This window comes from Lepidochelys kempii, chromosome 10, assembly GCF_965140265.1.
Source record: "Lepidochelys kempii isolate rLepKem1 chromosome 10, rLepKem1.hap2, whole genome shotgun sequence".
NCBI lineage: Eukaryota > Metazoa > Chordata > Testudines > Cheloniidae > Lepidochelys > Lepidochelys kempii.
In genome coordinates, this window is record NC_133265.1 from 80,767,710 (window position 1) to 80,794,804 (window position 27,095).

The 27,095-nt window shown below is 40.3% G+C and overlaps 1 protein-coding gene across 9 annotated transcripts in view; it reads left to right on the forward strand.

Annotated features, from left to right (window-relative positions):
- The window catches only part of IQCH (IQ motif containing H), a 108,435-nt gene that overhangs the window by 78,718 nt on the left and 2,622 nt on the right, over positions 1 to 27,095 (forward strand). For 3 of the 9 annotated variants that reach the window (XM_073304420.1, XM_073304423.1, XM_073304427.1), the window contains 5 exons: positions 15,261 to 15,428; positions 21,439 to 21,564; positions 22,729 to 22,790; positions 24,460 to 24,568; positions 26,015 to 26,882. In XM_073304420.1, the coding sequence (XP_073160521.1) occupies positions 15,261 to 15,428; positions 21,439 to 21,564; positions 22,729 to 22,790; positions 24,460 to 24,568; positions 26,015 to 26,113 (564 nt within the window). In that variant the 3' untranslated portion in view covers positions 26,114 to 26,882. Of the gene's footprint in view, positions 1 to 2,499; positions 5,188 to 15,260; positions 15,429 to 17,907; positions 21,566 to 22,728; positions 22,791 to 23,266; positions 23,449 to 24,317; positions 24,569 to 26,014; positions 26,883 to 27,095 lie in introns of those variants that run through there. The other 6 variants (XR_012154108.1, XM_073304422.1, XM_073304424.1 and 3 more) reach the window with 6 other exon arrangements.

Consider the following 27,095-nt stretch of genomic DNA (forward strand, 5'->3'; position numbering starts at 1 on the left):
TTAAGAAAACTAATAGTCATGGGGTGAGAGGTAAAGTAGCGTCATGGATAAGAAACTAAGAAACAGGGAACAAAGAGTAGAAACAAATAGTCAGTTTTCAACAAGGCAGAAGCTTAACAGTGTGGTGCTGAAAGGTTCTGCACTAGGACCTGTGTTGTTTAATAAGTGTGTGACCTGGAAAAGAGGATGACAGTTTCCAGACCATATAAAATTGTTTGGGTTAGTCAAGATGAGGCTTGATTTTAGTTGGATTCCTCATAGAGTAAGGTACTATTCAACATTATTAATCCTATTTATTACAGTGGTGCCTAACAACCAACTGAGAATGGGGCCCCATTGTGCTAGGCGTGGCACAAATACAGAGTATCAGATGGTCCCTGCCCCAAAGAGTTTGTAATCTAAATTAACAAGAAAGACGGGGTGGGGAAAAGGGATAAACACAAGCAGAGTGAACAATGGGATGGCTGCAAACCTCATGTAAGTGCCAGCATGGTTTGGTTTGGTTTGGTTTGGTTTGGTTTGGTTTTTTGGCTGGGTTTACTTAGCAGGGGATCAGCTAAATGGAAGGAAAGGGGGCAAGGGGTGATGGGAATGGGCAGGGGAGAAGAGGGTAACAGGTCCAGGTGTGGAGATGAAACTGAGATGAAGAGACTGAGGGAGGAGGAGGAGGGTTAGAGCAGACAGCCAATCAGCACAGGACTGAAAATCTAGTCAAAACTCTAATTAAAGTTCTCTGAGCGTCCAAAGATTTGTGCTTTGGCTGCTTCTGCTCCTCCTGGCTGAAGTCTCTGGCTGGTTCCTCTCTGCAGTTTTCTTACAAGGCCATATGGACTGGGGCTTTGGAGGGAGGCACCACTTGGGGGTCCTAGTGCCCCCAGAGTGTGTGTTGGGGAGGGGGGTCTTTCCTGCACAATTCTGGGTCCAGGGGAACCCTGCATGGACAGCACAATCTGGCTAGAGCTAGGTAGAAGGACAGCAAAGTGGCAGATGAATTGCAGTACTGACAAATGGAAAATATTGCACATTTTAAAAGGATAATTTAAACTATTCATATGTGTCACTGCATTCAGATTAACTATAGCCACTCTGGAAAAGACCTGAGTGTTATTTGCTATCAAACATTCTGCTCAAGGTGCAGTAATGGTCAAAAAATGAAAAGCTAACTGTTAAAATGTAGATGTTCTGGGAGAGAAACCCATACAGAAATAGTGTGATGGTGTTCTATAAATCAGTGACATCTAGGATACAGTGTGCCGTCTGGTCAATTTACAAAGCTTGATTACAAAAATGATTCGCGCCAAGGAAAGACTTCTGTATGCAGAGTCTTACAGACTTTAAGGTCAGAAGGGACCACCATGATCATCTAATCTGACCTTCTGCACATTGCAGGTCACGCACCCTCACTCACGCATTTCTGTAATAGACCCCTAACCTCTGGCTGAGCTACTGAAGTCCTCAAATTATGATTTAAAGACTTCAAATTACAGAGAATTCACCATTTACACTACTTTAAACCTGAAAGTGACCCAAGCCTCATGCTGCAGAGGAAGGGGGAAAAAAACAGGGTCTCTGCTAGTCTAACCTGGAGGAAAATTCCTTTCCGACCCCAGAAATGGCGATCAGTTAGACCTTGAGCATGTGGGCAAGATCCACCAGTCAGACACCTGGGAAAGAATTCTCTCTAGTAACTCAGAGCCTTCCCCATATAGTGCCCCATCACCAGCCATTGAAGATATTTCCTGCTAGCAGTCACAGATCGGCTACCTGCCATCATAGGCAGGCTCATCATACCATCTCCTACATAAACTTATCAAGCTCAGTCTTGAAGCGAGTTAGGTTTTTTGCCCATACTGCTCCCCTGGAAGGCAGTTCCAAAACTTAACTCCTTTGATGGTTAGGGACTTTCATCTAATTTCAAGCCTAAACTTGTTGATGGCCAGTTTATATCCATTTGTTCTTGTGTCCAGATTGGCACTTAACTTAAATAACTCCTCTCCCTCCCTGGGATTTATCCCTCTGATGTTTTTAGAGAGAGCAGTCATATCTCCCCTGAGCCTATGTTTGATTTGGCTAAACACACCAAGCTCTTTGAGTCTCTTCTCATAAGATAGGTTTTCCATTCCTCTGATCATCCTAGTAGCCCTTCTGTGTGCCTGTTTCAGTTTGAATTCATCTTTCTTAAACATAAGAGATCAGAACTGCACACAGTATTCTAGATGAGATCTCCCCGGTGCCATGTATAATGTTACTAACACCTCCCTGTCTCTACTGGAAATACCTCACCTGATGCATCCTAGGATTGCATTAGCCTTTTTCACAGCGTCATCACATTGGCGGCTCAGAGTCATCCTGTGATCAATCAATAAACCCAGGACTTTCTCCTCCTCTGTCACTTCCAACTGATACATCCCCATCTTATAGCAAAAATTATTGTTGTTAGTCCCTAAATAGCTCTTTGCACTATTAAATTTCATTCCATTCTATTACTCTTTTTTACAGGGTCATCCAGATCATCTTCTGACATCTTCCGGTCCTCCTCCTGTATGGGCAATACCTCCCAACTTTGTATCATCTGCAAATTATATGAGCACACGCTCACTTTTTAAGCCCAGGTCAATAATAAAAATGTTAAATAGGATTGGTCCTAAGACCAATCCCAGAGGAACTCTACTAACAATATCCCTCCAGCCTGACAGTTCGCCTTTCAGTATGACCCGTTGTAGTCTCCCCTTTAACCACTTCCTTATTCACCTTTCAATTCTCCTATTAATCCCCGTCTTCTCCAATTTAAGTAAAAGTTTCCCCTGTGGAACAGTGATCAGATGCCTTACTGACATCCAGGTAGATTAGATCTACTGCATTTCCTTTGTCTAAAAATCAGTTATCTTCTCAAAGAAGGCGATCGGGTTGGTCTGGCATGATCTACCTTTTGTTAAACCAAGTAGTATTTTATCCCAGTTACCGTTCACTTCTGTGTTCTTAACTACATTCTATTGCAAAATTTGTTCCAAGACCAATTTGAGGTCAAACTAACAGGCCTGTAGTTTCCTGGATCGCATTTTTCCCTTTCTTAAAAATAAGAATTATATTAGCAGTTCTCCAGTCATAGGGTATGACCCTCAAATGTACAGATTCATTAAAAATCCTTGCTATTGGGCTTGCAATTTCATGTGCCAGTTCCTTTAATATTCTTAGATGGAGATTATATGGGCCCCCCGATTTAGTCCCATTAAGCCGTTTGAGAGGTTGAAAAGATTGGAAATAATGAATAGTATAGAGACAGTAAGTCAGGCACTCCTATTTCATGACTTATAATACAGGAACCAGGAAACAGTCAATGAAAATGACAGACAAGAAATTTAAAACTGAAAAAAGAAAATCGTTGTTTTCAAAATTAATAATTGATCTGTGGAACTTACCGCCACAATGTGCCATTGATTCCAAGAGCATAGAGGATGTTAAAAAGAACTGAACATGTATGTGGATTTTGAGGACTGATACTTACTTCCATATTATTAAAGCCCTAATTGAATTGCAGGATGATTGTCAAAAAATCGCAGCTGAGTTGCAGAAAAGCCATGGAAAATTGTGGAAAAGTAATGAGGGACCTTATCGTTCGCGGTAATGAAGTCTATTATTATTTTTCCATGATTTTTCCACTGTTGGCCGCCCGGGGCTGAGAGCAGGGGCCCAGGGTTGGCAGTGGGAACATAGGGCTGAGAGTAGCATCTCCGGCTGTTGGCCACACAGGGCTGAGAGCGGGGGCCCAGGGCTGACAGCAGAGGTACCTGCTGTAAAAATTGTATAAAAATTGGAAGCCTAATATTGTGGAATCTGCAATATCTCAACTTTAAGTAGTGCCTTGTTTATTATTTATTAGATAGGATAAAATATTAGGAGACATATAATGGAGTGTTATGGTTCTTTAAGGCTGGTGAGGGGGGCACTTGCAACCAACGCTACTCCATTCTAGTTGAATGAATAAATGCAGACTTGTGGGACAAGAAGAGCAACCACTCGGGGGCAGAAGCAGCTTCTGAGAGTCAGTAGAGGGTTTAGGAAGGAAGCCCAAATTACTGCCTCTGTTTGGGGACTGAGGCTCAGATCCACAAAAGTATTTAGACTCTTAACTTCCATTGATACCTCTGCGGATCTGGGCCTGAGATGGGAGCTCTTAAATTACAGGATGATCTGGAACTCCTTTCTCCCCTCAGCCCAGAGGGAATGCTGGTAAATGTAATCTCAGAGTGGCGGGACTTGTAGACCACCTTGGCAAGGCATTCTGGGAAGAGGATAGGGTATTTCAGCAGCTTCTGAAAAAGGAATGAGTGTGGAGGGAGATGAAGTTACTGGTAGTTTCTCATAGAGACAAGGCTCTAAAACTGCCAGTCTGGTTCCTGGGTTTGGACCCTCCTTCCTGTGTTTGGCTGAAGGACAGATTCCCTGAGGATGGGAAATTTGTCTGGTTTTGAACTTTGGTCACAAGCTCCTCAGGAGACCGTGTGTCTTTCCAGAAGGGCTGGGAAACAGGTATTCTTCACATGACTTCCAATTTCATTTCCTTTGGATTTCATCCTGACAGCCACTGGGGAGAGTCAGTCTTCTCAATAAGGAAGCCTGACAGAAAGAAACCCTTCGAAGAGGTGGTTTGTTTTGCTAAAGCCCCAGCTATAGGGCCTTTTCTTCATTTCTTCAGTATTGCCGATCCTGAGTAGATCCATGAATCAGGTCCTAAAAAGAATGATATTGACTTTAAAAATCATGACATTTTATCAGTTCTGACATTTATAGCATTAAAACTGAAGATTTAAAATAACATTACTGTAGATGAAAGCCTGTAAGAGACTTATCAAATGGATTTTACACTCTTATATTCATTTGTTATTTCATGGCAAAATGTGGACAGTAAAGTACAACTTGACAATGGTTAGGCAGGTGGAGAGCCGTGATCACTACTCTGCTTTGGATAAGAATTTGCACATCTGTTACCCCATCTCTCCCACGCTGTCTCGCTTGTTGTATCAGCCACCCATTATACCATGCCTTTTTGATTGTAAGCTCTTTGAGGCAGGCATTGTCATTTATTTGGTGTTTGCAGCGTGTCTTGCACAATGGGGCCTAACTTGGTTGTGGGCTTTCAGTACTACTGCAATGTAAATGTTGACTAATCATAATAATAAAGTAATTGTGACCAATAAAAAAAATTCCCAGATTCTTCTTAGTACAGCATTGTGCTTTCTTTGTGTAATTTTCAAACAGGTTCCACAGCTTTCCCTTTAATGGTGTCCACATCAGACATCCAGCCAGCCAGAGCTCAAAAAGTTTCAGAGATGACACTGAGCTATCACGATAACTGCCACTAGATGGCAACCCGTTAAGATACTGTATGCAATCCTTGCTAAAATATTCAATTCCATGGTGAATTTTAAAAGTAATAAAAAGAGCTCTCTCCTCAAAGCCCAAGTTGCATTAATATTTTACTAATTGACGTTTTTACAGTGTCATCCAAGCACTTCTTTAAAAATAGCAGGTGTGCTCTTTACAATAACGTAGACGTCAATACTGGATGCAGATAAAACAATTAAACTGGGGAAAGAAAAGCTATAATTTAGTAACTGTTTAAGAATTTATGTTTTCCTTCCCTTCTGAAGTTTGTTTTAAAGTTGAATCATTTTTATGGCAGCTGTAAAGAATTACACTATAATTGTGACTTTATTCACTTGAGCTGGCTTTATCACGAGGTGCAGCCTGGGGAACCATGTGTTTTAAAGGAAAGCATCTCCTTGCAGCGCTCAGCAGAGCTTGCATACCACAAATTTTTGTAAGTGATGCCAGATCCCAAGTTTAAACCTTCCATCCATAACATTTTCTTGGCCAAGCAGTCAGTACGTCTTATAGGTTGAACCTCTGATTTTTTCACTGGACATTGTCTAAAGATTGAGAAGTCTGAAAAATCTGAATTCTCCCTTGTGTAGGCCCAATCCAAAAGCCCAAATATGATCAGTTTTGAGGCTGTTCTAATTCTGAATCCTAATTTAGCAAATAGCCTCCATCTTTATAATGGGACAGTGCAAAACCCCAGATGTGAACACCTCGGAATGTTGGGATGTTTGAAATACAAATGTCAGTTTTAAGTCTTGGGTTCATATCCAGGCTTCACAACTGAGCTCTGTTTCAGTTAAACTTCTGAACACGTACTCTGTCGCTGTTAATAGGAATTACACACATTTATTGGAGGGAAATAGGTAGAGCTCTGCGCAGATACAAAATTTATATCCGTATCCGATCTGAAAAAATTATCCCCGGATATCTGCGGATTTGCAGAAAAGGTCCTCTGTTTTTGGCAGTATTTAGATGGTGACAGAAACCTGTGAAAGCCCTGAAATTTCAAGTTAAAGTTGACTGCATTACTTTTTAACTTGTCGTGTGGTGGGTTCTCGGTACTGCAGGGGCCTCAGACCAGTTTATGACATCATGTAGCCAATGCCCTTCATTGCATAGAGGTACCAGGGCAAATTAGGAAAATGAGAACAGGCCTAAAAACATTAAATGTTCATTACTTTCCTGGTTGTATCACTCTTTTGCTTTTAATTATACATGACCTCTAAGGCACACCTTTTTTGTAACAGCAGCTGACTGACCGGAGCAGACAACTCACTTTGTTTTTAATTGCTAGTAAATGCCTGACCTGAGCCGTCACTATTGCTTTTATAAACCATGCAAATATAATGAAAAAAACTAAGATTTTTTTCAAAGCATTCTGAGGGATTTTGACACCCCTCTTCCATTACAATTTAAGGAAAATATGTAATCCCATAGACCACATTGGAAATAACTTTTCAGCACAGAAGGGAAATTAAGAGATGAACAGCACATCCCCACGAACACCATTCCATTTACAGTACTAGGCCACTAACAACTAGTTCAGTTACCAGCAGGAAAATAAGACTCCATTCTCCACCAGTCTTTAGATTTACATGTGTGGGACCTTTGAAATAATTCCCATGTCTGATTTGTTAAAATGATACAGCAAAAAACCAAAAATTTACTACCACACCGGCCATGTACCTCACAGATAACATCTCCTGTTATGAGTAGGATTTCCAGTGAAAACAGGCATCTTGGTGCACTAATGCATTTGGCACTGATTGTTCATTTTTAAAAATTACTAAAAGCTGTAGCTACAAGCCACCTTTGAAAAAAAAAAATTCTGTCGTGTGCTTGCCTTTCTTCTGTCTTACATTTGGGCTCTAGATTGTGGCTTTAATTGAAGAAGTATGCAGTATCAACAGGTATAAGCTGGGATCACATTTCATTTACCTCTGTTGCTTCTCACAATGAAGAAGGACGGTTCAGTTCTTAGAGAGTTTATAGAGATCGCCACTGTCTGTCACTCCGAGTTAAAGGAAAATCATTACAGTAGATGAGAGAAATGTTTTTTCATGCAGTTTGTTTCATTTAGAACTTGTTTTATATAGACTTTGCAATAATAATTGGCTTTATAGTGCCTGATCCAAAGCCCATTGTAGTCAGTGAGAAGGCTTTCACTGATGCCAGTGGACTTTGGATCAAAGCCATCTAGCTCTGTTAATCAAACACTGCAGCAGATAGAAATCAAACTTCACTTGTTTCACAGTTCTCACTCCCACAGCTTAGCAGGGAAGAGAAACCTCACTTAGAAGCAGGAGCCATCTTGGAAATGTGTTTGTTTTCCCTGCTGAGCTGTGGCAGTAAGTGCTATTGGAAACCAGCAGCATCCCAGAATCTGTTCTCCAGGCCCAGTTCTTTCCTTTAGTATCTCATTTTTCTTTTACTCAGTGGTTTGGAGGGTTGTTTTTGCTTCACTCTGGATCTTTTCCCCCCTCTCCCATCTTCCTTGTCTGCTTCTACCTTCTTTCTTTTTTGGACATAACATTAGTGAGTCTTGCCCTGCTTGGGATTCTTCCCCTGCCCTCCTTCCACCTGATGGCGACAAGAACTACAATTGCCCTGTGGTCTGCTTTGTGCCACCTTGTGCTGCAACTTTCTTGAGCTAAGCAGGTTTTGGGCCTGCTCAGTACTAGAGTGGAACCCATAAGCAAATCCCAGGTGTGGTGAGAAATGCTGTGAACATTCATTAGTGGCATTCTTTCCTCTGGGCATGGTGCTCTGGGGCATTGAGCTGCTGTTTGTGGACTGCGCTGTAATGCCAGTGTCTTAAGCACTTATGGTCATTAAAGTTGCCATAACACTTGTGTGGGCATTAATTCCCACTGTTTGGGTAAATTCCAACTCACATGATCACATTCCCAGCAGTTCCACTTAGCTCATGTAGTCTTCACTTTCCCGTCTGAGTTGTTGTGTTTTGTGCAGATATGGCTGCATTTTTAGCAGAGGGTGAAGCACCCCTGTGTATATCAGTTTGGGATGGATGGTGCTGTATACATTATTAATAATAAGGGATCATTTTCCTTTCATTAATGCCACCAGACTTCTTCTGCCATGCTCTTCACCCTGTGCAGTGCTTCATAAGTCAGTCGGCAGAAAGAATGGCCAGCAGCAGAGATGCTGCAGAATGGAAGGGGGCTCAAAGCACAGGGCCTGTGTGCATTCAAGCTAGCATCTTGGGAGGAGGAGGACAAAGGTAGTAGAAGAGAGAAACTCTACTGGGCAACAGGCATCTCTAAAATATTTGTTTCATAAACATGGCATGTATGTGTCAGGCACAGATACACCATGAAAAACAGAGGGCAAACAGCTTGTAAATCCTTGCTTTCCTAGTTTCTGTGCTCTTGCTCAAAGGTTATATATTTTTATTATTTCAGGTTCTTCTCCCCTGCTGCTGCTGCTGGCAGCTCCAGCCACATTGATTTAGCTCAGTGCTCTGCATACAAAAAAGCCCTTTCGTTGCAGTGGAAACAGGTTTTCTTGGCATGTGCCTGATGAGCCCTTCAGGGAAAATGAAAAGTCAACACCTATGGAATCCTCTTAGCCTACAATTCTTTAGGCTCAGCTATAAAGGATTCTACTTCTTTTTCTTTTTTATTATAATTAATCCTAGGCTATTATGCTCCGGGGACACCTGCTAACTGCAGTGGGGTAAAGCATGTGCTTAGTATAAGGTTATAAGCGCTACTCATTTCCATTTGAGGGTGTGTATCTATCTATCACTGGTGAACGGTGGCCTACAAATGGATGTCCACTCCGAATCCCCAGAATAAGTCCAGCATAGGCAGCTATAGGGCAGACTTGTCCCACTGCTCTCCCCGTGAGCCTCAGCCTCACTGAATCCATAGCCTCACTGTTGAGACTACCAACAAGGTTACTTGTCGTTATCAATTACTGTGAATTTTGCAAAGGGCATATCTGACCAGTGGGAACTTGAGAGAGACTTCCAGCTCATTTCATATAGGAATCTACCCACCTGCTGGATGGTAACATTGGTTAGTTACAAATGACCTGGGCTGCATCTGAACTAGTAATATGAAATATTGCACCCTATTATCAATCACATGAAAACTACGGCAAGATTCTCAGTCCAGTCTCTCTCTCCTTCACGCAGTGCTCAGGGGACTGAAAGCTGAACTAAAGGGACTTTTGGGGATTTTACCTATCATAGTATAAAGCCAACATAGCTAGCTTACGCCACCTGATTTCCCTTCTTTCCCGTATGTAGGAGGAGTTCCGGGACATGGCCACAATGCAATGTGCTCTGGCAATCCTGGCCCTGTGAAACTGATCCTAGGGGAACATCCCAACTGACATAAATCAGTGACCATTTGGCATCTCCAACTTGCAAGAGTGGTGGTTCAGCCCCCAGGCCCAGGATCAGAGGAGGTAGAAAGGTGGCTTGGAGCTATCATTACCTTCCTCCTCCCTGAACTCAGTGTTGTTGAGGACTGCCCTTCTATTTTAAAAATTGGGTAATCTGCAACCTTAATGACAACCTTCTTAGCCTTGGAATGTAATAATGACTCAAACTGCCCGTAGGAGTTTGTCACCATTCTGTAGAGTAACACAAAACAATATCCCTGCTATAGTATGCTGTAGAATGGTTAAAAAGAACCATAGTTAGAGCAGACATGCCAAACCCGTGAAAAAAATGCAGAAATTGGGCGTGGTTTTGGCTTAATTGGTTTATGAGTTGCTTGTTGGCTAGTTTTTGGCTTTAGCTTGTTGCAGCTTGTTGCTTCTTCTTTTTGATTGGCTCCTGCCAAGCAGGAACAAGGGGCAAGCAGGGGCAAGGGGGGGGGGGGAGAAAATCAGAGGCGCACAGCGGGCCCACCACAGTACCAGACTGCACGCTGTGGGGATCTAGTCACATAGAGTGTTGGAGTTCTTCGGGATTGGCTTGTTTTCACCTTGTTTTGAAATGGGATTAGCTTGATATTTGGCTTATTGTGAAAGTCAGGGTGCTTATTTACCGCGTGAAAGTTGGCAACTGTGGGTTAGAGGTAATGGATGTCTTTCTCTGCTGCATGTTGTAGGTTTTTAGAATCCAACTCTTGATTTAATTCATTCATTTTTATAGAACTTTTTCACAAGGGATGATGAAGCAGTGAGCATGGAATGTAAGGAATGTTGATGGACTGTAATACCTCCAGCGTTCAGCCCAGTCCTCTGACCTCTGGGTATGGAGGCTGTCCTGCCCAAAGGCCTTCTGTCGCTAGCATGCAATCTTATAGCCCTTCCCTGAGCAGGGAGCTGAGCTGGGCCTACTTCTCATTCACTGGGGACTCTGTCATGCCCCTGGGTCTCAGAGTGGTGGATGGGAATGTGCCTAGCTTACCTTTTGGAGGGTCTGTTACATACAGCGTTACAGCGTCTTATTAAAATCATAGGACGTGTGCCCAGGCTGAATTTGATGGGTCTATTCTGTAGATCTAAACATAAATAAAAGTGGCCTAGCCACACTTTACAATTAAACTTACAGGAAAGTAGCTGCTGACAAAGCTTGTATGATTGTATTACTTGTTACATAAAATATGTAACACTACATTTTTTATGTTGTCTATTTGAATTTCTATGATGTTTTAATAAATTTGTCACCTGCTAATGCTGCATTTCTTTGAGGGTTTCTCTGTTGTTAAGTGGAAGGCCAGGTTCTTTACACATTGTCAGAACGTGACTTTGACTGTCCAAAGCCATGTAATTATCCACTGATCGGGTACAACACGGGCAATGCAGTGCAAATTTTCTTTACGCTCCCTGCTTTCGTGTCTGAACCTTATCTTGGAGAGACCACCTCTAGGGTGAGGGATTAATTGTCTCACAGCTTTTGAGATCTTTCCCTCCTTCCTATGTTGAGGCTTCCAGCAAAGCTTTCACTTAGTGCTGACATTGATTGTGGCTTTACTGCTGTGGCACCAGAAACTGGATGGAGATGGTCAACTCATTTCACATAGGTCCCCGAGCAGGCATTGGATACTAATGACGGCTGGTCACTGCCATTTTGGGACAGATTTGAACCTCTGAACTAAACATTTTCCATAATCCTTGATCTTCTCACTCAAGCCATCGAGTTCTCTCTCTCTCTCTTTGTGGAATACTTATTTTAGATTCTAAACCTAATTTTCACAGAATTAAAGATACACTCGCTATTATTGATTTATTACTAATACTTATGGAAATGCATTTAATATGAATTCATCATGAACTACATGTGCTGTAAAAATGTAGCTCATTTGAAGGGTTATCACGTGCTGAAATAGTCTAAATCTGTTGTATTTTGAAAGCTCCTTCTCACCGGCATAGAAAGTGAGTATGTAAGACTACATTCTTAGGGAAAATTAAGCATTGTAACTGGTGAAAGTTCCCTCTATTGTTAAGCAAAGCCAGTCATCAGCATCTGATTTGCATTTTATACCATGCAGCAGGAAATATTTAAGTTGACAAATAGCATATTTAATACAGCAACAGATACTTGGCAGTTAGTTATTAACAACTGTTACAGACGTGATTTATTTGCTGTTATGAAAAGGGCATTACTGTGTGAATACGATTCAGAAATTAGCTCCAGTTTAGCGAGAGGCCTTGGCTGCCTGACCTCTTAATATCCTTATAATGATGCCATTTACCACTCAAAGACTTATTCAAGTCAGTCACTGCTAGATTTGTTTTAAAGGAGTCCACTCGAGGGCAGACGTTTTATGTATGTTAACGTATCTGATTGCAAGGTTAGGCACATGGATTTTGGGGGCTAGTCTAGGCTAGAATCGCTACAACAGCCCTGCTAGTGTAGAGAGCTTGTCCCACCGACATAGCGCTGTCCACACCAGCGCTTAGGTTGGTGTCACTTACGTCACTGGGGGGGGGGAGCTTTTTCACACTCCTGAGCGTCTTCAGTTATACTGAAGTAAGTGTTAGTGCATATAAGCCCTAAATGTGAATAATGTAAGAGCAAACTATGTACAGGCTGCTGTGAGTACAACAGTCTGGAGGAGAGGAGGATTCAAAGAGCTTTCCTAGCCACAGCATGGTCTTTGTGCTCCACTTAGCATAAGATGAAGCTACTGCCACTGCTAGCAAAAGTCTCCTAAAAGTGGGTGGGAGGAGCTTTCCTTCCCCCGTCCCACGCTCCATACTAGCCACTAGAGCAAAGGGGCTAGATGCTACACCCCCTTCAGGGGTGGCACAGCGCCCTCCCTCCCTGCCTGTGCACTCCCCAGAGCTCCAGGAGGCATTATACAAGGGTCAGGCACGAAGCTTCCAAGAGCTGCGGCTGGGACAGTGCACCTCTGTGGCATCCCAATGCGTGATGGCTCTTAAAGGCACAAGCGCCCCAAGTCTTCCTGAAAATATGGTTACATTTCAGTTTCCTCCAGTGCAAGCGTATTGCTATTATTATCAGCTATGCAGCACTTCATAGATGTTCCACAAGATACTTGTTCATCCAGTTAATAGTGTGCAGGGAGGAAGAATGCTTCGGGCACAAGCCTAGGACTCGGAAAACCTCGGTTCAAGTCCCCGCTGTGCCACAGACTTCCTCTATGACCTTGGGCATGTATCTCTGGGGCTCAGTTCCTCATCTGCAAAATAGGGGCTAACAGTACTGCCCTACTTTGCAGAGGTGTTGTGATGATAAATCGATTAAAGATCGTGAGGGTGCTCCAATAATATGGATGATGGCGGTGTCCCACTTCAAGGTGCAATTCAGACCAGCAAGAGGATACTGCTTGTATTATTATCCTGAGTGCCCCAAAATGCTTCTGCTACTTGTGGCTCCCAGCCTGGAGCCACACGCACATCCAGCAGCCAGCATGCACTCTATGTTCTGTAAACTGTACTACTCTGATTCAACCACTTTGAACCACAGCCTGCCAGCAGTTATCATAGACACACACTTGTCTTTAGCAGACTTGGTTAATATTAGCAGGTGACCCCAAGGCACCCCCAATCCCATACTTTCCCACACCCATGTGCTCTGCAATGTCCAGCCCTCTCCTGCAATATTCAGAGGAATATGATCCATTTGCTCCTTTAAAGAGACAAAACCCAACAGCTTGCAATATTAACTGGCTTTAACATTCACTTTAATCAAACACAGCACTGTGGGTTTAGATTAAAAATAAAATAACAAAAGAAGATAGGATTTTAAGTGAATTCAAGTATAAGAGAGAAAGTTAGAAATGCTTACAAACAAATAAAAGTGAAAATACTCATCTAAAAGTCTAAAACTTAATCTAGCAAGGTACAGCCTTGTTCAGGTTGTCTTTTTCTCACCCCCAGTCTTCTAACAAGGTGACTGACCCCCCCATTTTGGTCAGGATCTCCTCCAGAAGCCCAGGTTGTTATTTCTTTTGTAGTCTTAGGTGAAAGAGAGAACTTGGGGTTTTTTTGCCCCTTTCTTTTATAGTCCAGTGAACCTTTGAAATTATCCCTCAAAATAAAGACTTTATTCAAATGGTGAGGAAGGCAACATGGAGTCTGGTGGTTAAGGAAGCTCCATGCTCTTTCTTCCTCCCGCTGGTGTTTGCTAAAATGCAAATTGTTCTGTTTCCCACAGTCTCTTCCCCTTGCTAGCTTGATGGCCTGGTTTACTGCTTATATTTAAAGTGGTATAAACCCACATTCCTTTGTTTAGGATAGACCTATTTAACACCTTTACCAAGGCAAGCTGTCTGGTTTTAAAAATGGGTAATAACATCATGCAGGGGAAATTTATAACTTTACATATAATATTGCTACACACTTTTCACCATGATATTACTGACCAGTGAATGAATAGTTTTCAAATGATACCTCACAAGGCATATTTTGTACAAAGATTATTACAATTGTGTGTGAATACAGAATTGTTTAGGGTCATATCAATTCCTATGGTAGATATTGGATGGTAGATAGAGGCTAGTAACCAGACGGGTTATTTAACATTCCTTGTAACTTGGACTTTTATCTCTAATAATATATAAGCTTAGACATAAAGAGCCAACATTTCAGAATTGAGATCACATTGTGTCCTCACAACACCCCCATTAGCATTTGTGTGCCGGTGGGGGGTAGTTCAATGTGCAATAACCCAGTTTGTGCAGATGCAAGCCTTTATGGGTGCACGTGTCACTCTCAGCTCTAAAATTTTAGGGCCTGACTCTCTGCTCTCAGTTACACAGATGTAAATCTAGAGTGACTCCATGGAAGTTAAACCTGCAAAGAGGTCAGTGTAAGTGGAAGCAGAAGCAGGCCCCAAGTCACATTACTTGCTACACACAAGACAAAGCAACTGCTGTGTATGATGCCATATACTTCAGTAGGAATATGCATTGCTCAACACCATCACTGAAATCATCAGTGACTAAAGCATATGTTATATTCAAATAGCATTGCTTTCTATGTGAAACCGTCCCTTTCACTCACAACATGACTCTGCCCTTAAGGACCTCCTCATTTCTATCTCAAAAAAAGTTGTTTTTTTGTAATTAGAGTGTTTTTAACAGTAAAAAATCTTTAGGGGAGAAAACCCCAGTGTACATTTTAGCTCCATTTATGAGCTGCTCCATCGCATGAGCTCATCTACATGCATGTCCTTAATTCCTGCTAAAACCTTTGCAGTGAGTTTTGCTATTTTCTTATTAGTCTGTTTTTGAGCCTTTCAATATTCTCTGGTAGGTATCTTTCTAAAATTATGTAAGAGTTTTGGTTGTTCCAGTTTGGAAATGGTTTCTTTAGCTCAGTCAAGTAAATGATGTACCAGCATTCATAAACCAGTGGAGTCCCAGCTTCATTAAATAAACTTGGTGAGTTTCACTTTTTTTTTTTTTTTTGGCCTTCTTGTGTTTTGGTAGGTGTGGGTAACAGACCTTGACCTTTGCTATAGTGACCAGCTGGCCTTCACTCAGCTCATGTTGTATGTGACAAATGGCAATCTAGATGGGTGCTCTAGCCACTTTGAAGTGCCACTTAGGTGGAAGAAGACGAAAAGTCAAAGTGTTCAGAGTGAGGAGGCAGAAACTGTAAGTAATGTTTCATTTCCAACTAACATTGTTAAGTGACTTCAGGTATAAAAGGCTGTTCAGCACGTTCGCCTTCAGAAATACCAGTTAATTTGTGGATTCCAAGGTTGGGGGTTTCCTTTAGCATAACCAGCAGCTGCTTTAGAGCCCCCCCAGTACCAAAGGGTTAATGACTGAGCAGCAACTTCTCTTGCGTTTCAGGAAGGTTAAAAAAATGTGACATCACATTAGAAATGAAAAGAAAGCACTTGGCCATTTATGGTGACTCTGATTAGCCACATTTTGCACCTATCAGTATTGGTTCTATTTATGGCACTAATTAAATGATGAATACTCTGACATAGTTCTCCACGTTTTAAGGAATCTTGTGACATTTAATTCTTAAACTTTGTGAGACAAGATAACCAAACAGGTGGTGAAAAGGGCACCGTAGGGAGAGCACCGTGGTGTCACAAGGGCTAAAAGGAGGAAGGACAATCATGGTCCTGAGGCTGATGTCCAGGGTTAGAAGTCAGGATACCTGTGGTCTACATCCTGTGTAAACTTCGGGATGACACTTAACAGCTCTGTAAATTAAGCTTCCACATCTGCAAGATAGTGCTAATAATATTGCACTACCCCACATGGATGTTGTGAGGCTAAATAAGTCACGATTAGTAAAATGCTTTGAGATCCTCATACGGACGGTGCTAGAAAGTGTAAACTATGGTTATTGAATTTATTAAATTTGATAAACTGTTTGGCTTATCAGCCTTGAGATTATCCTTATGATGGTGGCTATCCCCAGCAGAAGGACAGAAAAGGTGAAACCTTCTGGGAAAATCAGGGTGAGTTAAGAGGAGGTTCCAGGAGAACAACCGGAGTGTTTAGGTGTTTTATTAGAAACCACACAAACTGCTTTTTCTGTCGACAAAGGAGAGATGTTGTGCCATTCCAAAAAGTGTCAGAGAGTTGTAATTTAGAGGTTAATGAGATCCTGATCTATTGTTCTTGTCAAGCAACCACTTTAAGTTAGAGAGGAGTGAATTAGTCCCAGTCGTACATCTTCTCGAAATTAAAAGTAATCACGTAGCAACTTTTTGAATTAAAATTCTGTCACGATTAACATAAACTGTCACTCTATCCTTAATTTTTTCCTCCTCTTTATATCTTTGGCTCTTACCTCCTTAAAAGTTAACTAGAAAAAAAGTACTATCTTTGAAGATCTTTCTAAAAAAAAAAACAAAAGAGAGACAAATGTTTTTACAGCACATGATCTGTAATGAATGATTAAGTAAAACACTTTGTGTAAAATTATGATGTTAATAATGAATCTGTCCCCTTTATGTATTATATATTCCCAATGCTGCTAGGGCTCTTATTGATAAAATGGAGCAGCCACTGAGTTTGTGTGACGATTGTATTTTTAGAAATCCTTCTTTAAAAGAACAAATTTCCTAGATACTGCTGCTACTGTAATTATGTAGAAAACCAATCACTCATTATAGTTAGGATACATTATCTTCTAGACAGATGAGGCTAAATAAGCAACACATTAATAATTCATACTGCAGTTCATTATGCATGTGTATGCATGCTTTGTAGCTGAAATAAGCACCTCATCAACCTGATGCCAACCCTTAAACAATAGTTCTGTGTTATTGCAGCCACATTCAAGTTTACGCTTGTTAAACTGCTACTTGGATTATTTTATCAAGCATTCATTTATTTGTGGTCCCCTACTGCAGAGAACAGATTTTGGAAGCTCCTTTTTTAAGTTAATGACTTGAGCAATGGGTGTTATTAATTCTCAGAATATTATAAACATGATTAATTTTCAGGCAGAGATGTATTATATAAGGATTTCAACTATGTCAACTTAAATGCATCAATGTCAAAACAATATTATTTGGGGAAAAATACTGTAAATTACATGCTTCAAGATGCAGTATCCCCATTCAAAGAACTAAGAACCCAATCCTGCAAACAACACCAGACTCAAGCCCCAGCTCAGGAAAGTATCTGCAGTCAGGACAGGACTCACGTATGTGTTCAAATGCTTTGCTGAATCTCAACCATAGAATTATCTCTATTGATTCTGAGGGCTACTCATGGTAGTGTAAGCACTATCCCTTCTAATAAGCCCAGGCATTTCAGGAAGCCGTGCGTTTCAGGAAGGTTAAAAAAAATGTGACGTCACATTAGAAATGAAAAGAAAGCACCTAACTTCTATTGATTTCAGTGAGAGTTAGGCACTTAACTTCTGTTTAGGCATCTAACTTCTGTTGATTTCAGTGGGAGTTAGGCACCTAAATACTTTTGAGGATCTGGGCCGTAGTCACTTTAAACTGTGCTTAGAAAAATATTATTCGTGAAAAATTATATTTAAGGTTTTCTATGTTTAGCATTAAGTATTTTTGTGATGATTCAGCTGTTTTAATGAAAGGTGACTTAGAATTAATATTAACCATACATTTGTTCCACATTGTTTTTCATGTAGGGACCGATCCTGACATAGCAGCACGTTCAAAGCTCCCCCTAACTGCAAGGCTGAATTGCACAGCAGAGTGCACCCTGATTCTAGTATCAGGCCTCTAACAAGAACAAAGCTGCAACGTGTCTATGATTTAAAAAACTCACTTGAATTACTGGCCCTAGGTTTGCTGTTCTCTGGCAGGAAAAGTCTATTGATTTCAAGTGGGAGCTCTGGCTTTATAAGGACTACTAGATCAGGCCTACTCTGAAAAGGATAAGGGACTGGTTCTTCTCTCAGTAAGGCACAAAACTTGTCAGTGAGAGTTACATGCGGGCATGGAAGGGATGGTAAAATTCTGTCAGGATTAACATAAACTGTCACTCTATCCCTCACCCCTCCTTATAGAGCTACAGGTTTGTCTTCATTAGGGTTGAAAGGTGTGTTGTTAAGACTGCCTCCAGACTTCAGCTAAGCCCACCAGCAGGTGCTAATGTAAATGCTGCCTCATCTACACTTATAGAATGTGCTACTTACAACATGTGTTCTAACAACACCCCTTTAAATCCTCGTGAAGACAAACCTTCACAGCCCTTTGGGGATGACAATGTAATCTGAGCACAGGACTGGTAATCCAGGCCCTGACACTGTAGCCTTGGAAAGTAAGTTAAGCGTCTGGTCCATTTCCCATTACATTCACTGGAAAGACTGTCAATGACTTCAGAGAGATTTGGTTCAGATCCCTTTTACTGGCTGAAACCTACAATGAAAAACAAATCAATTTGGGGTTTAAGCCTGAGAAATGTATTCTCACTGAATTTTATTTCATGGCAAAATTATATTGATTGGGCAGCATTTGTAAGGAGGTGAATGATAATGTGTAAGCAGAACTCAGGTCCATTTTCAACACAGAGCTTGGGTGGATTATAAAAGATGTTTTAGAATATTATGTTCCATATTTGCTAAATCATTTAGATTCTACCAACCTTATACTCAATGAATATTACCTCACTCTCATGAAATATGTCAACTAAATCTGTGGGATTATTTATGAGAGTAAGGTGCTAGTTGAATAAGGGTGGAAGAATACACCCCTTACTGTTGGTCACAATGCTTCTATTATCCCTAACTGATTTGATTTATCCAGCAGTTGTATTCTCATTGCCATTAAAGTTTTCCACTTTCTATGTATTTAAAGTGATGCTATCAAGTTTGTTAGCCCTAAAACTATATCTGCCTTGACAGTTGACCAATACTGAAGGACTTACAGTTACGATGCCATGTGTGTATTTTTTCCCCAAACGTTGTTCTTTGATCCCACTTCCCCTTTTTAACCACAATTCCTATTTTCATTTTCTGAATGGGAACCCTACTCCCTTCAGGCATAATAGAGAAGAAGGCCAAGACTAATATATTTTCCCAAATTCAGAATACTCTCTTTTTGCTCTAGAGCTACTTGACCAGCGCAGTCATGTAGAGTGTCTGGATTTCTGAGCGAGCACAGCATACAAGTGATGGCAGAATTAAAGCACTTCTCATCCAACTTGAATAATATATCAGTAGAGCAAATTTTGCTTTTTGGATGTGGCTGTACTCAAGCGCCACTCACTTCAGTGAAATGCTGTGCAAAAGGTTCATGTAGAGTCACAATCAAGTTGAATGTGGGGTTTTACTACGAACATTCAGTGGGCCTGAGTAATGTTGTTTGCACAGTGCTTGTGACTTAAAAGCTCAAATTGCTTTACAGAATAGGTACCCCAACTTCCATTGACTTCAGGGGTGTAAATTGATTCTGCTCTATTGACTTTAGTAGAGCTATGTTGATTTGCACCAGGTGAGAATTTATCCCAGTGAGTTGAGTGTCTTGCAGGATCAGACCCTGAAGACGTGATTTTCAGTTACACTAAAGCCTCTTTTTACTGCTCTGGCCACAGTGATGTAGAATGACCTTAGTGTGAATGGCTATCAGTCTTTAAAGCAGCTTAAACCATGAGGAGCTTTTGGTCATATGTGTAGGTAAACAAGTTTTGACTTGCAGCATTTCTAGAAATTCAGTTTCTAAAACCCCAAACTCCAAGCAAACAAGTGATTCATTGCCATCCACTGCAAACTGAACCCACGGAGCTCATCTACATCTATTTTAAGGAGGAGATGCATGTGCCATCTCAGGGCAGAATTTCCCCCTTGGCTGTTGTAATTTTCATACTATTGTAACTTAAGACAAAAATAAGACTGGAATTATGATGTGACTTCATGGTAATTACCATGCAATAACATGCTCAGTAATCACAATGGTCTCCTACACAGTGATAGCTTTTGGCTTCTGCTTTTTTATGTGAGAAACCATGATATGGCAGATATGATATTGACAGATGGGATGGTGTTGAGCTGTCCTGTCTGAACCACATGTTGACTGTTTTATTACTTCTTTGATGATTTTTGCTGAAGACACTGAAGAACCATGCTATCAGATTGAAGAGAGGTTGGTCATATCCTACTTTGGGATGCTGTTGTTCTAAAAGTAAAAATATATTGATTGCAAGACCCTTAATTGTTTGCTCTGAAGATTAAGTAAATAAAAATGAAATAATGAACGGGAACTGGCATTTTCTTTGTAATAGCAAAACATCTTTCACACATATGGTGCTCAGAATTTTGGCATTTGTTTTCTTCCTTTTGCTGTGTTTTATGATGTCCAGATTCCTGAAAATTCAGAATGGTCCTTCAGACCTCAACTTCTTGACAGGGAAGAATAATCACTAGCTGGCTTTGCTCTGTCACATTGGCTTAAACTTTTTAGATTTGTAATACTCTATAATAACAAAAACTATACTGCATTTTATGTGCTACAGTATAAATACTCAAGGCCACACTTTTTAAAATGGCCTTTGCATTTTCAAACACAAACTCTTAACAAATGCAGAGTGGGGGTGAGGCATCAAGTTACAAGATTTACACAAAGAGAGAGCTATTTGTGCATGCATGTGCAGTGGCTGCATGCGCAGACCTGGAGTGAGGCCAGCTGTAAATTTGGCTCCGGGGAATCTATAGGTCACCCTCTGTTCATAGCTCAAGAAACTCGATTGACTGTTGCACTGGAATTTCCATTCATGTCAATAGCAGTTGAGCATATAACTTGAAAACAATATAGATTTGCGCACAGTGTGAAGATTCTGCTCTCAGCTATAGCAGTGCAAATCTGGAGGGGCTCCACCTTAGTCAAAATCTGATAGAATGGTTCCATAGTGCTTCAGTCATCAGTGAAGTAATTAAAACATCTACAGGTGAGTCACAATAGAGCATCTCAGGGGAGTTACTTCAGATTTACACCAATATATCTGAGAGTAGAATCTGGCCCACAGAAACCTACATTGCTTCTGAGTTATATGTTCAACTGATATTGATATGAATGGGAATACCACTGCCAATAGAAATGGAGTTACTCCAGATTTACACCACTGTAACTAACAGCAAAAGTCCTTTATATTTAAATAGTAAATTGTAGGTGCTTTATATAAAATGATATGAAATGAAGAATCATATGTTGTTTTTTTCCAGCCATCTCCAGTAAGCAGCCGCTATGCAGTAATGAGCAGTCAGCTGAGGCACTCCAACCTTTCAGTAATTTACTATAGTGTTCTCCTCCAAATATGTAAGGCTCATGGCATTGGATTTGATGTCCAGGTATGGAAGGAGAAAAATGTATAGAAAAGTGTAATAGTCACTCTGCCTAACTTCTATCTGGAAACTATAATCTTCCATGTGCAGGAGTTCTGTTATATCGGACAAAATTCACCATAAAATTGTCCTATATCTTGTTTGTGCCATAAGGCAGACTTGATAGTACTTTCACATATCACTCTTTTTTAACAGATTTACTGAGACTAATGTATGAAAGCTAAATTACAAAGGGTTCTTTAGCAGGCCCCATATCAATTAGTCTGGTTTAGCAACAGGTTTCCTGTTGTTTTCCTTTGGATTAAGTATATTTAGTTGACTCCTTCATAGGTGACTGTCCTGAGGATCTATATGAGTGGGCTTAAAAGTGGGGGGTGGTTCTGTGAAGAATGAGAAGAAGGAGATTGAGAGACGGATGGAGGATGCAGAGAAACAGACTTCAGTGAAGAAGGAAGAGGTAGAGGATTGTGAATGGAGTGAGAAGAGAGCAATGAGAAAGTAATAGTGGAACGTGGAAAAAGAGGGGAGGAGATGGTATGTGGAGAGGGAATAATAAAAGGAAAGAGTGTCTGGATCCTGGGGCAGAAGTCTTCCACATGGTCACTCAGCAAAGACTTCAGAGTCTTCTACTTGCCTTTCATATCAGGAGACATTTCTCACATTTCCAAATGATATGATAATGGGTGCTTAGTGCCTCTGAAAATCAGACCCTGTGAGTTTTGCCACTGACTCCCCTGGAACAAGGATCTAGCCCATAATGAATTAGAAGATATAATGAAGACTAAAAACATTTTCAATGTCTCTCAACTTTACAGAATGTAATGCTCGTATGGGCCTTCTTTACCTTGATGAATTAACAAAGTGTATACATAAACCATTTTTAAAATATCCGTGACCGCCCACCATTGTAGAAGGCACAGAATATGAACAGACTCTGAAATGTATATATTTGGATTTACACAGAATTATTATATTGTATTCTCTGGTACAAATTACTTAGGTTACATGGAGTCATAATCCAGTACATATAGTTTAAAACTATCCTTTCTTTGATTACATGATTTTGTACATACCATCCTTGCACAATGGGTGTTAGTATCTCTTATTGTAAGTATCAGTATGTACACTGTTTTAAGCAACAGTTAAAATAACTTTTTTTCAATATAACAGGAAAAAGAAGGAACAATTTTTATACTGTATGAAGATCGCAAGCGGTACAGATTGGGAATGATGTAAGTACACAGTATAAGTTAAATAGCCAGGTAAACAAGTGGACAGTTATTTGAGCTGAAGAAGATGAAAATACAAAGTATTACCATCATGGATTTTAATAAAAGTGCTGATTTATTGGAAGACCATCTGGCAATTCAGTGATTGTCACCCACTATTTAGTTGTGATGTGATGACTTCCAGTGAGACTGGCTTGTTGAAAGAAAAGAGGATGGCTCTAAAGAGTTTGGTAAGTGGGTGTAAGGGTGTTAGTGTAGTTTACACACCAAGGAGCTAGAAGGAGAGTTAGTAAGAAACTCAACAGAAGGGAAGGTGTCAAGGATCTAGGGTAAAATTTTCAAAAGTGACTTGACACTTAGCAACTGTAGTCTCCTAAGTGCTTCTGAAAATGGAACTTTGGCACTTTTGAAAATTGAACTCCTAAATTAGTGTTGTTTCCATCCTACTGAACCTTACACCTTTTTTCTACCCCTCTTAGAATCTTTGGGGCAGGTCTTCACTACCCGCCGGATCGGCAGGTAGTGATCGATCTATCGGGGATCGATTTATCATGTCTCGTCTAGACACGATAAATCAGTCCCCAAATGCGCTCCCCGTCGACTCCAGAACTCCAGCTCGCGAGAGGCAGAAGCGGAGTCGATGGGGGAGCGGCAGCAGTCGACTCGCCACCGTCCTCACGGCCAGGTAAGTCAACCTAAGATATGCCGACTTCAGCTATGCTATTTGCATAGCTGAAGTTGCATATCTTAGGTCAACCCCCACGCTAGTGTAGACCAGGACTTGGACTCACAATGACTGCCTAATGTATAACTCACACCATCTTACACATCACTGCTTCCAGATCTGGTCTTATGAAATGAAGCTGACTCTCATCCAAAGTTTGCCTCCTTTTCTTTTTGCGGATACAGACTAACATGGCTGCTACTCTGAAACCTTACATCCTATGGAATCTCTAACACTTTCTGTCTAATATTTCTTTTCCCTCAAACAAGACTGCTAAATACATGTCAGACAACCATTTTAATTTGGAAACTAAGTTCCAAAAATGTAACAGTTTGGTTCAGGTTGTAACATTTTTTAAATAACGCAGCCATCCTGCATTTTACTGCACTGTGCTTAATGTGCATTGCAACTGACATGCTCTAAATGAGGCATATTCCCCCTCAATGAAATATGCTATAATGAGACTCTAGATGTACTGTCAAGAGATTAAAGCCCCAAAGACTAATACTAATATTTCTAAGAACAATGCAATAGTCTAAGTAATACTGATGCAGTTCAAGTGTCTGTGTATCACAAAAAGAAAGTGTTACGCATGGATTGTATTTGTGCATGCATGAAGTAGCAACAATTCTTTTACACTAATTTAAATGTTAAAAAATATGCTAAGGCCACTGTCCTAACTCAGTGGTAGCCTTGTGCTTGGAATAGCTGAACCTACTGCTCTTGTTTGCTAAGTTGATTAATAAAAATTATTTATTACACAAATCCTTTCTGTTGACAAGTTAAAATGGAGCCTCATCTTTCAGATCTCCCTGAAGATTGCCACCTTGTGAGATTGAAAATTCTCATTAAATTCCATCACCAGACAGGCACAAATGAGAAGCCGATTGTTTTTAAGCATGTGAAGGGAATCATTGGTAAACTCATTTGTTTGGATATCATTAACAGAACAATCGGAGAGGATCTCCAGGGGGTCCTCATGACCTTTGCTCACAATCTCTTCATCATCCATCAAGAAATATCAGCACCTAATATGCAAGGCGAGACCAATTTTAAGGTGAGGTGTTAATTAACTAACGATCGTGGTTAATTTCTGTACCAGGACTGAAAATACCTCATGCTGTATTGTAAACAAGTGCTAAACCATTCCTTTTTCATTGTTAGCAGTACATATTTCACACTGTAGAGGTCAATATAGCAAGTCTCCCAATGAACCTGTTAGTTAAATTTAATAGTTTGAAACTTTTTCTTTGAAACCAAATATGCTTTAACTTGGAACCATTTGTAAACCGAATCCCCAAAGCTTCTGAGTTTCTCGTGCAAGAGGCAAAGGAGGCCACCATACTGCTTGAGGGACTTCTGTCACAATCGGCCCTTTTGTTTTTAAAGGAATACCATCAAGATAAAAATTAAAAAATGAAGTTTCCTGTTTTACTAATCACCACTTAAAATATTAATATCACATTTAAAACATCCAACTCATTCTTCACCACTCAATCGGTTTACTTTTTGCATGTCACCTTAAACTTTGAAACAGCCTAGTACAGTTTCAATTTTGTTTCCTTCACACTCCCTCTTCTGGGGGTACCCACTCCACACCTGAGCTCACCTTATTCATGGACTCAGGGCAGCTGCAGAGCTCTGTGCCTAGCATTGGGCATCTCTACTCTGGGAATGTTCCCTGGGGAGCCCTTATGCACCAGCATAGCTGGTGAAAAGAGACCATTGGGCAATAGTGAATCCAGCCCTACATCCAATAGTAAGTTTTTGTTGGATCAGGCCATAAGAAAGTACAGAGCGACTAGTTTATAGTGGAAACAACTGCTTATTATAAAATGATGCTATCTTTTGATTCTAAAGAGTAGCATAACTTCAGCAAATGTTCTTTTGCTAACCCATAGGCCCTCTAGCTCTACAGAAGATTTTAAAAACTTGAACTATAAACAGTTTCTTAAAAGGCAAGAAGAGACCCCCTGTATCGCAAATTTGTGTTGTAATTGATATGGTGAGAATGTAAAACAGACTAAATCTTAACTCTAACTGTATTTTCTTGTGATGAGTCAAATGGCATTTTTCGGGGGAAATAGAATTAAATTTTAACATGTAACACAATAAATAGAAAAAATATTTTTCTGATCTGAGGGAGGGACTCAAAACCAAGTATTGAAGAAACATGTAAAAGCGGATTTCATTTCAATTTACTTATAGTGAATTAACAGTGATTTACATATGCATAATGAAACAACATAGTTAATTAGAATAACAAAATGTGTCTAGCAATATATTTTCATTTACCTAGGATTTATATGTATGTGTGTTTATTTTTAAATAAATACACTCCCAATCCCACAGTAATAGTGGAAGATTCCATTGGTGCATTCTGTTAAATAACACAAATTACTTTGGGGGGGGGGCGGGATTTGCAACCAGCTGAAAAATTTGTGGGGAGTTTATTCCAGTATAACATCCATTAAATAACTTGCACTCTTTCAATCTATTACAGATAGCAGTTCAAGATATTGAAGCAATTCTTGGAATTACAGCAGAAAACAAACTGAAATTTAAAGAGGAATCCTCCAAAGAAGACGCTCCCCAAGAATAGTTGACAGAAATTTTAAAACTTTTTCTTTAAGCCTCTAGGAAAAACTCTCTCATTCTCAGGAATGCAGGAAAGAAATAACTTACAAATTTTGTTGTTCTTGTCTATTAATAATTAAATTAATATTAGCTTAGACTGGAAATTTTAATGATTACTGAGTGAGCTTAAATGATTAGTAAAATAGTAACTAAAATATCCCTGGTGGTGCAAAAGGAAATCTTGGTGAAGAACAGAGGAACAAAATAAACATTGTCCATTTTCTTATCCCTGTCCGCCAACTTCATATCATGAATACTGTAGTACAGCATGTATTTTTCAAACCTTATTCGTAGACTCATAGTTTTAGAAGTCAGAAGGCACCATAATGATCTTCTAGTCTGACCTGCGTAGCACAGACCATACAATTTCACCAAATCATTCCTGCATCAAGCCCATAACTTCTGACATCAGCTAGAGCATCTCTTTTAGAAATTTATCCAGGCTTGATTTGAAGACCACAGATGGCAAAGAATCCAGCACATTCGTAGGTAAATTGTTCCAATGGGTAATGACCCTCACTGTTAAAAATCTGTGCCTTATTTCTAATCTGAATCTGTCTAGCTTCAGCTTCCAGCAGTGGGATCTTGTTATGCCCTGCTAAATTAAAGAGTACCCTGCTATGAGAAAACTCTCCGTGGAGATCGTTATAAACTCTGATCAAGTCACATCTTAACCTTTTTTTTACATAAACTCAATAGACTGATTTCAGCGTAGCAGCCGTGTTAGTCTGTATCCGCAAAAAGAACAGGAGGACTTGTGGCACGTCAGAGACTAACCAGTTTATTTGAGCATAAGCTTTTGTGAGCTACAGCCCACTTCATCGGATGCATGCAGTGGAAAATACAGTAGGACAATTTTATATACATAGAGAACATGAAACAATGGGTGTTACCATACACACTGTCACGAGAGTGATCAGTTAAGGTGAGCTAATACCAGCAGGAGA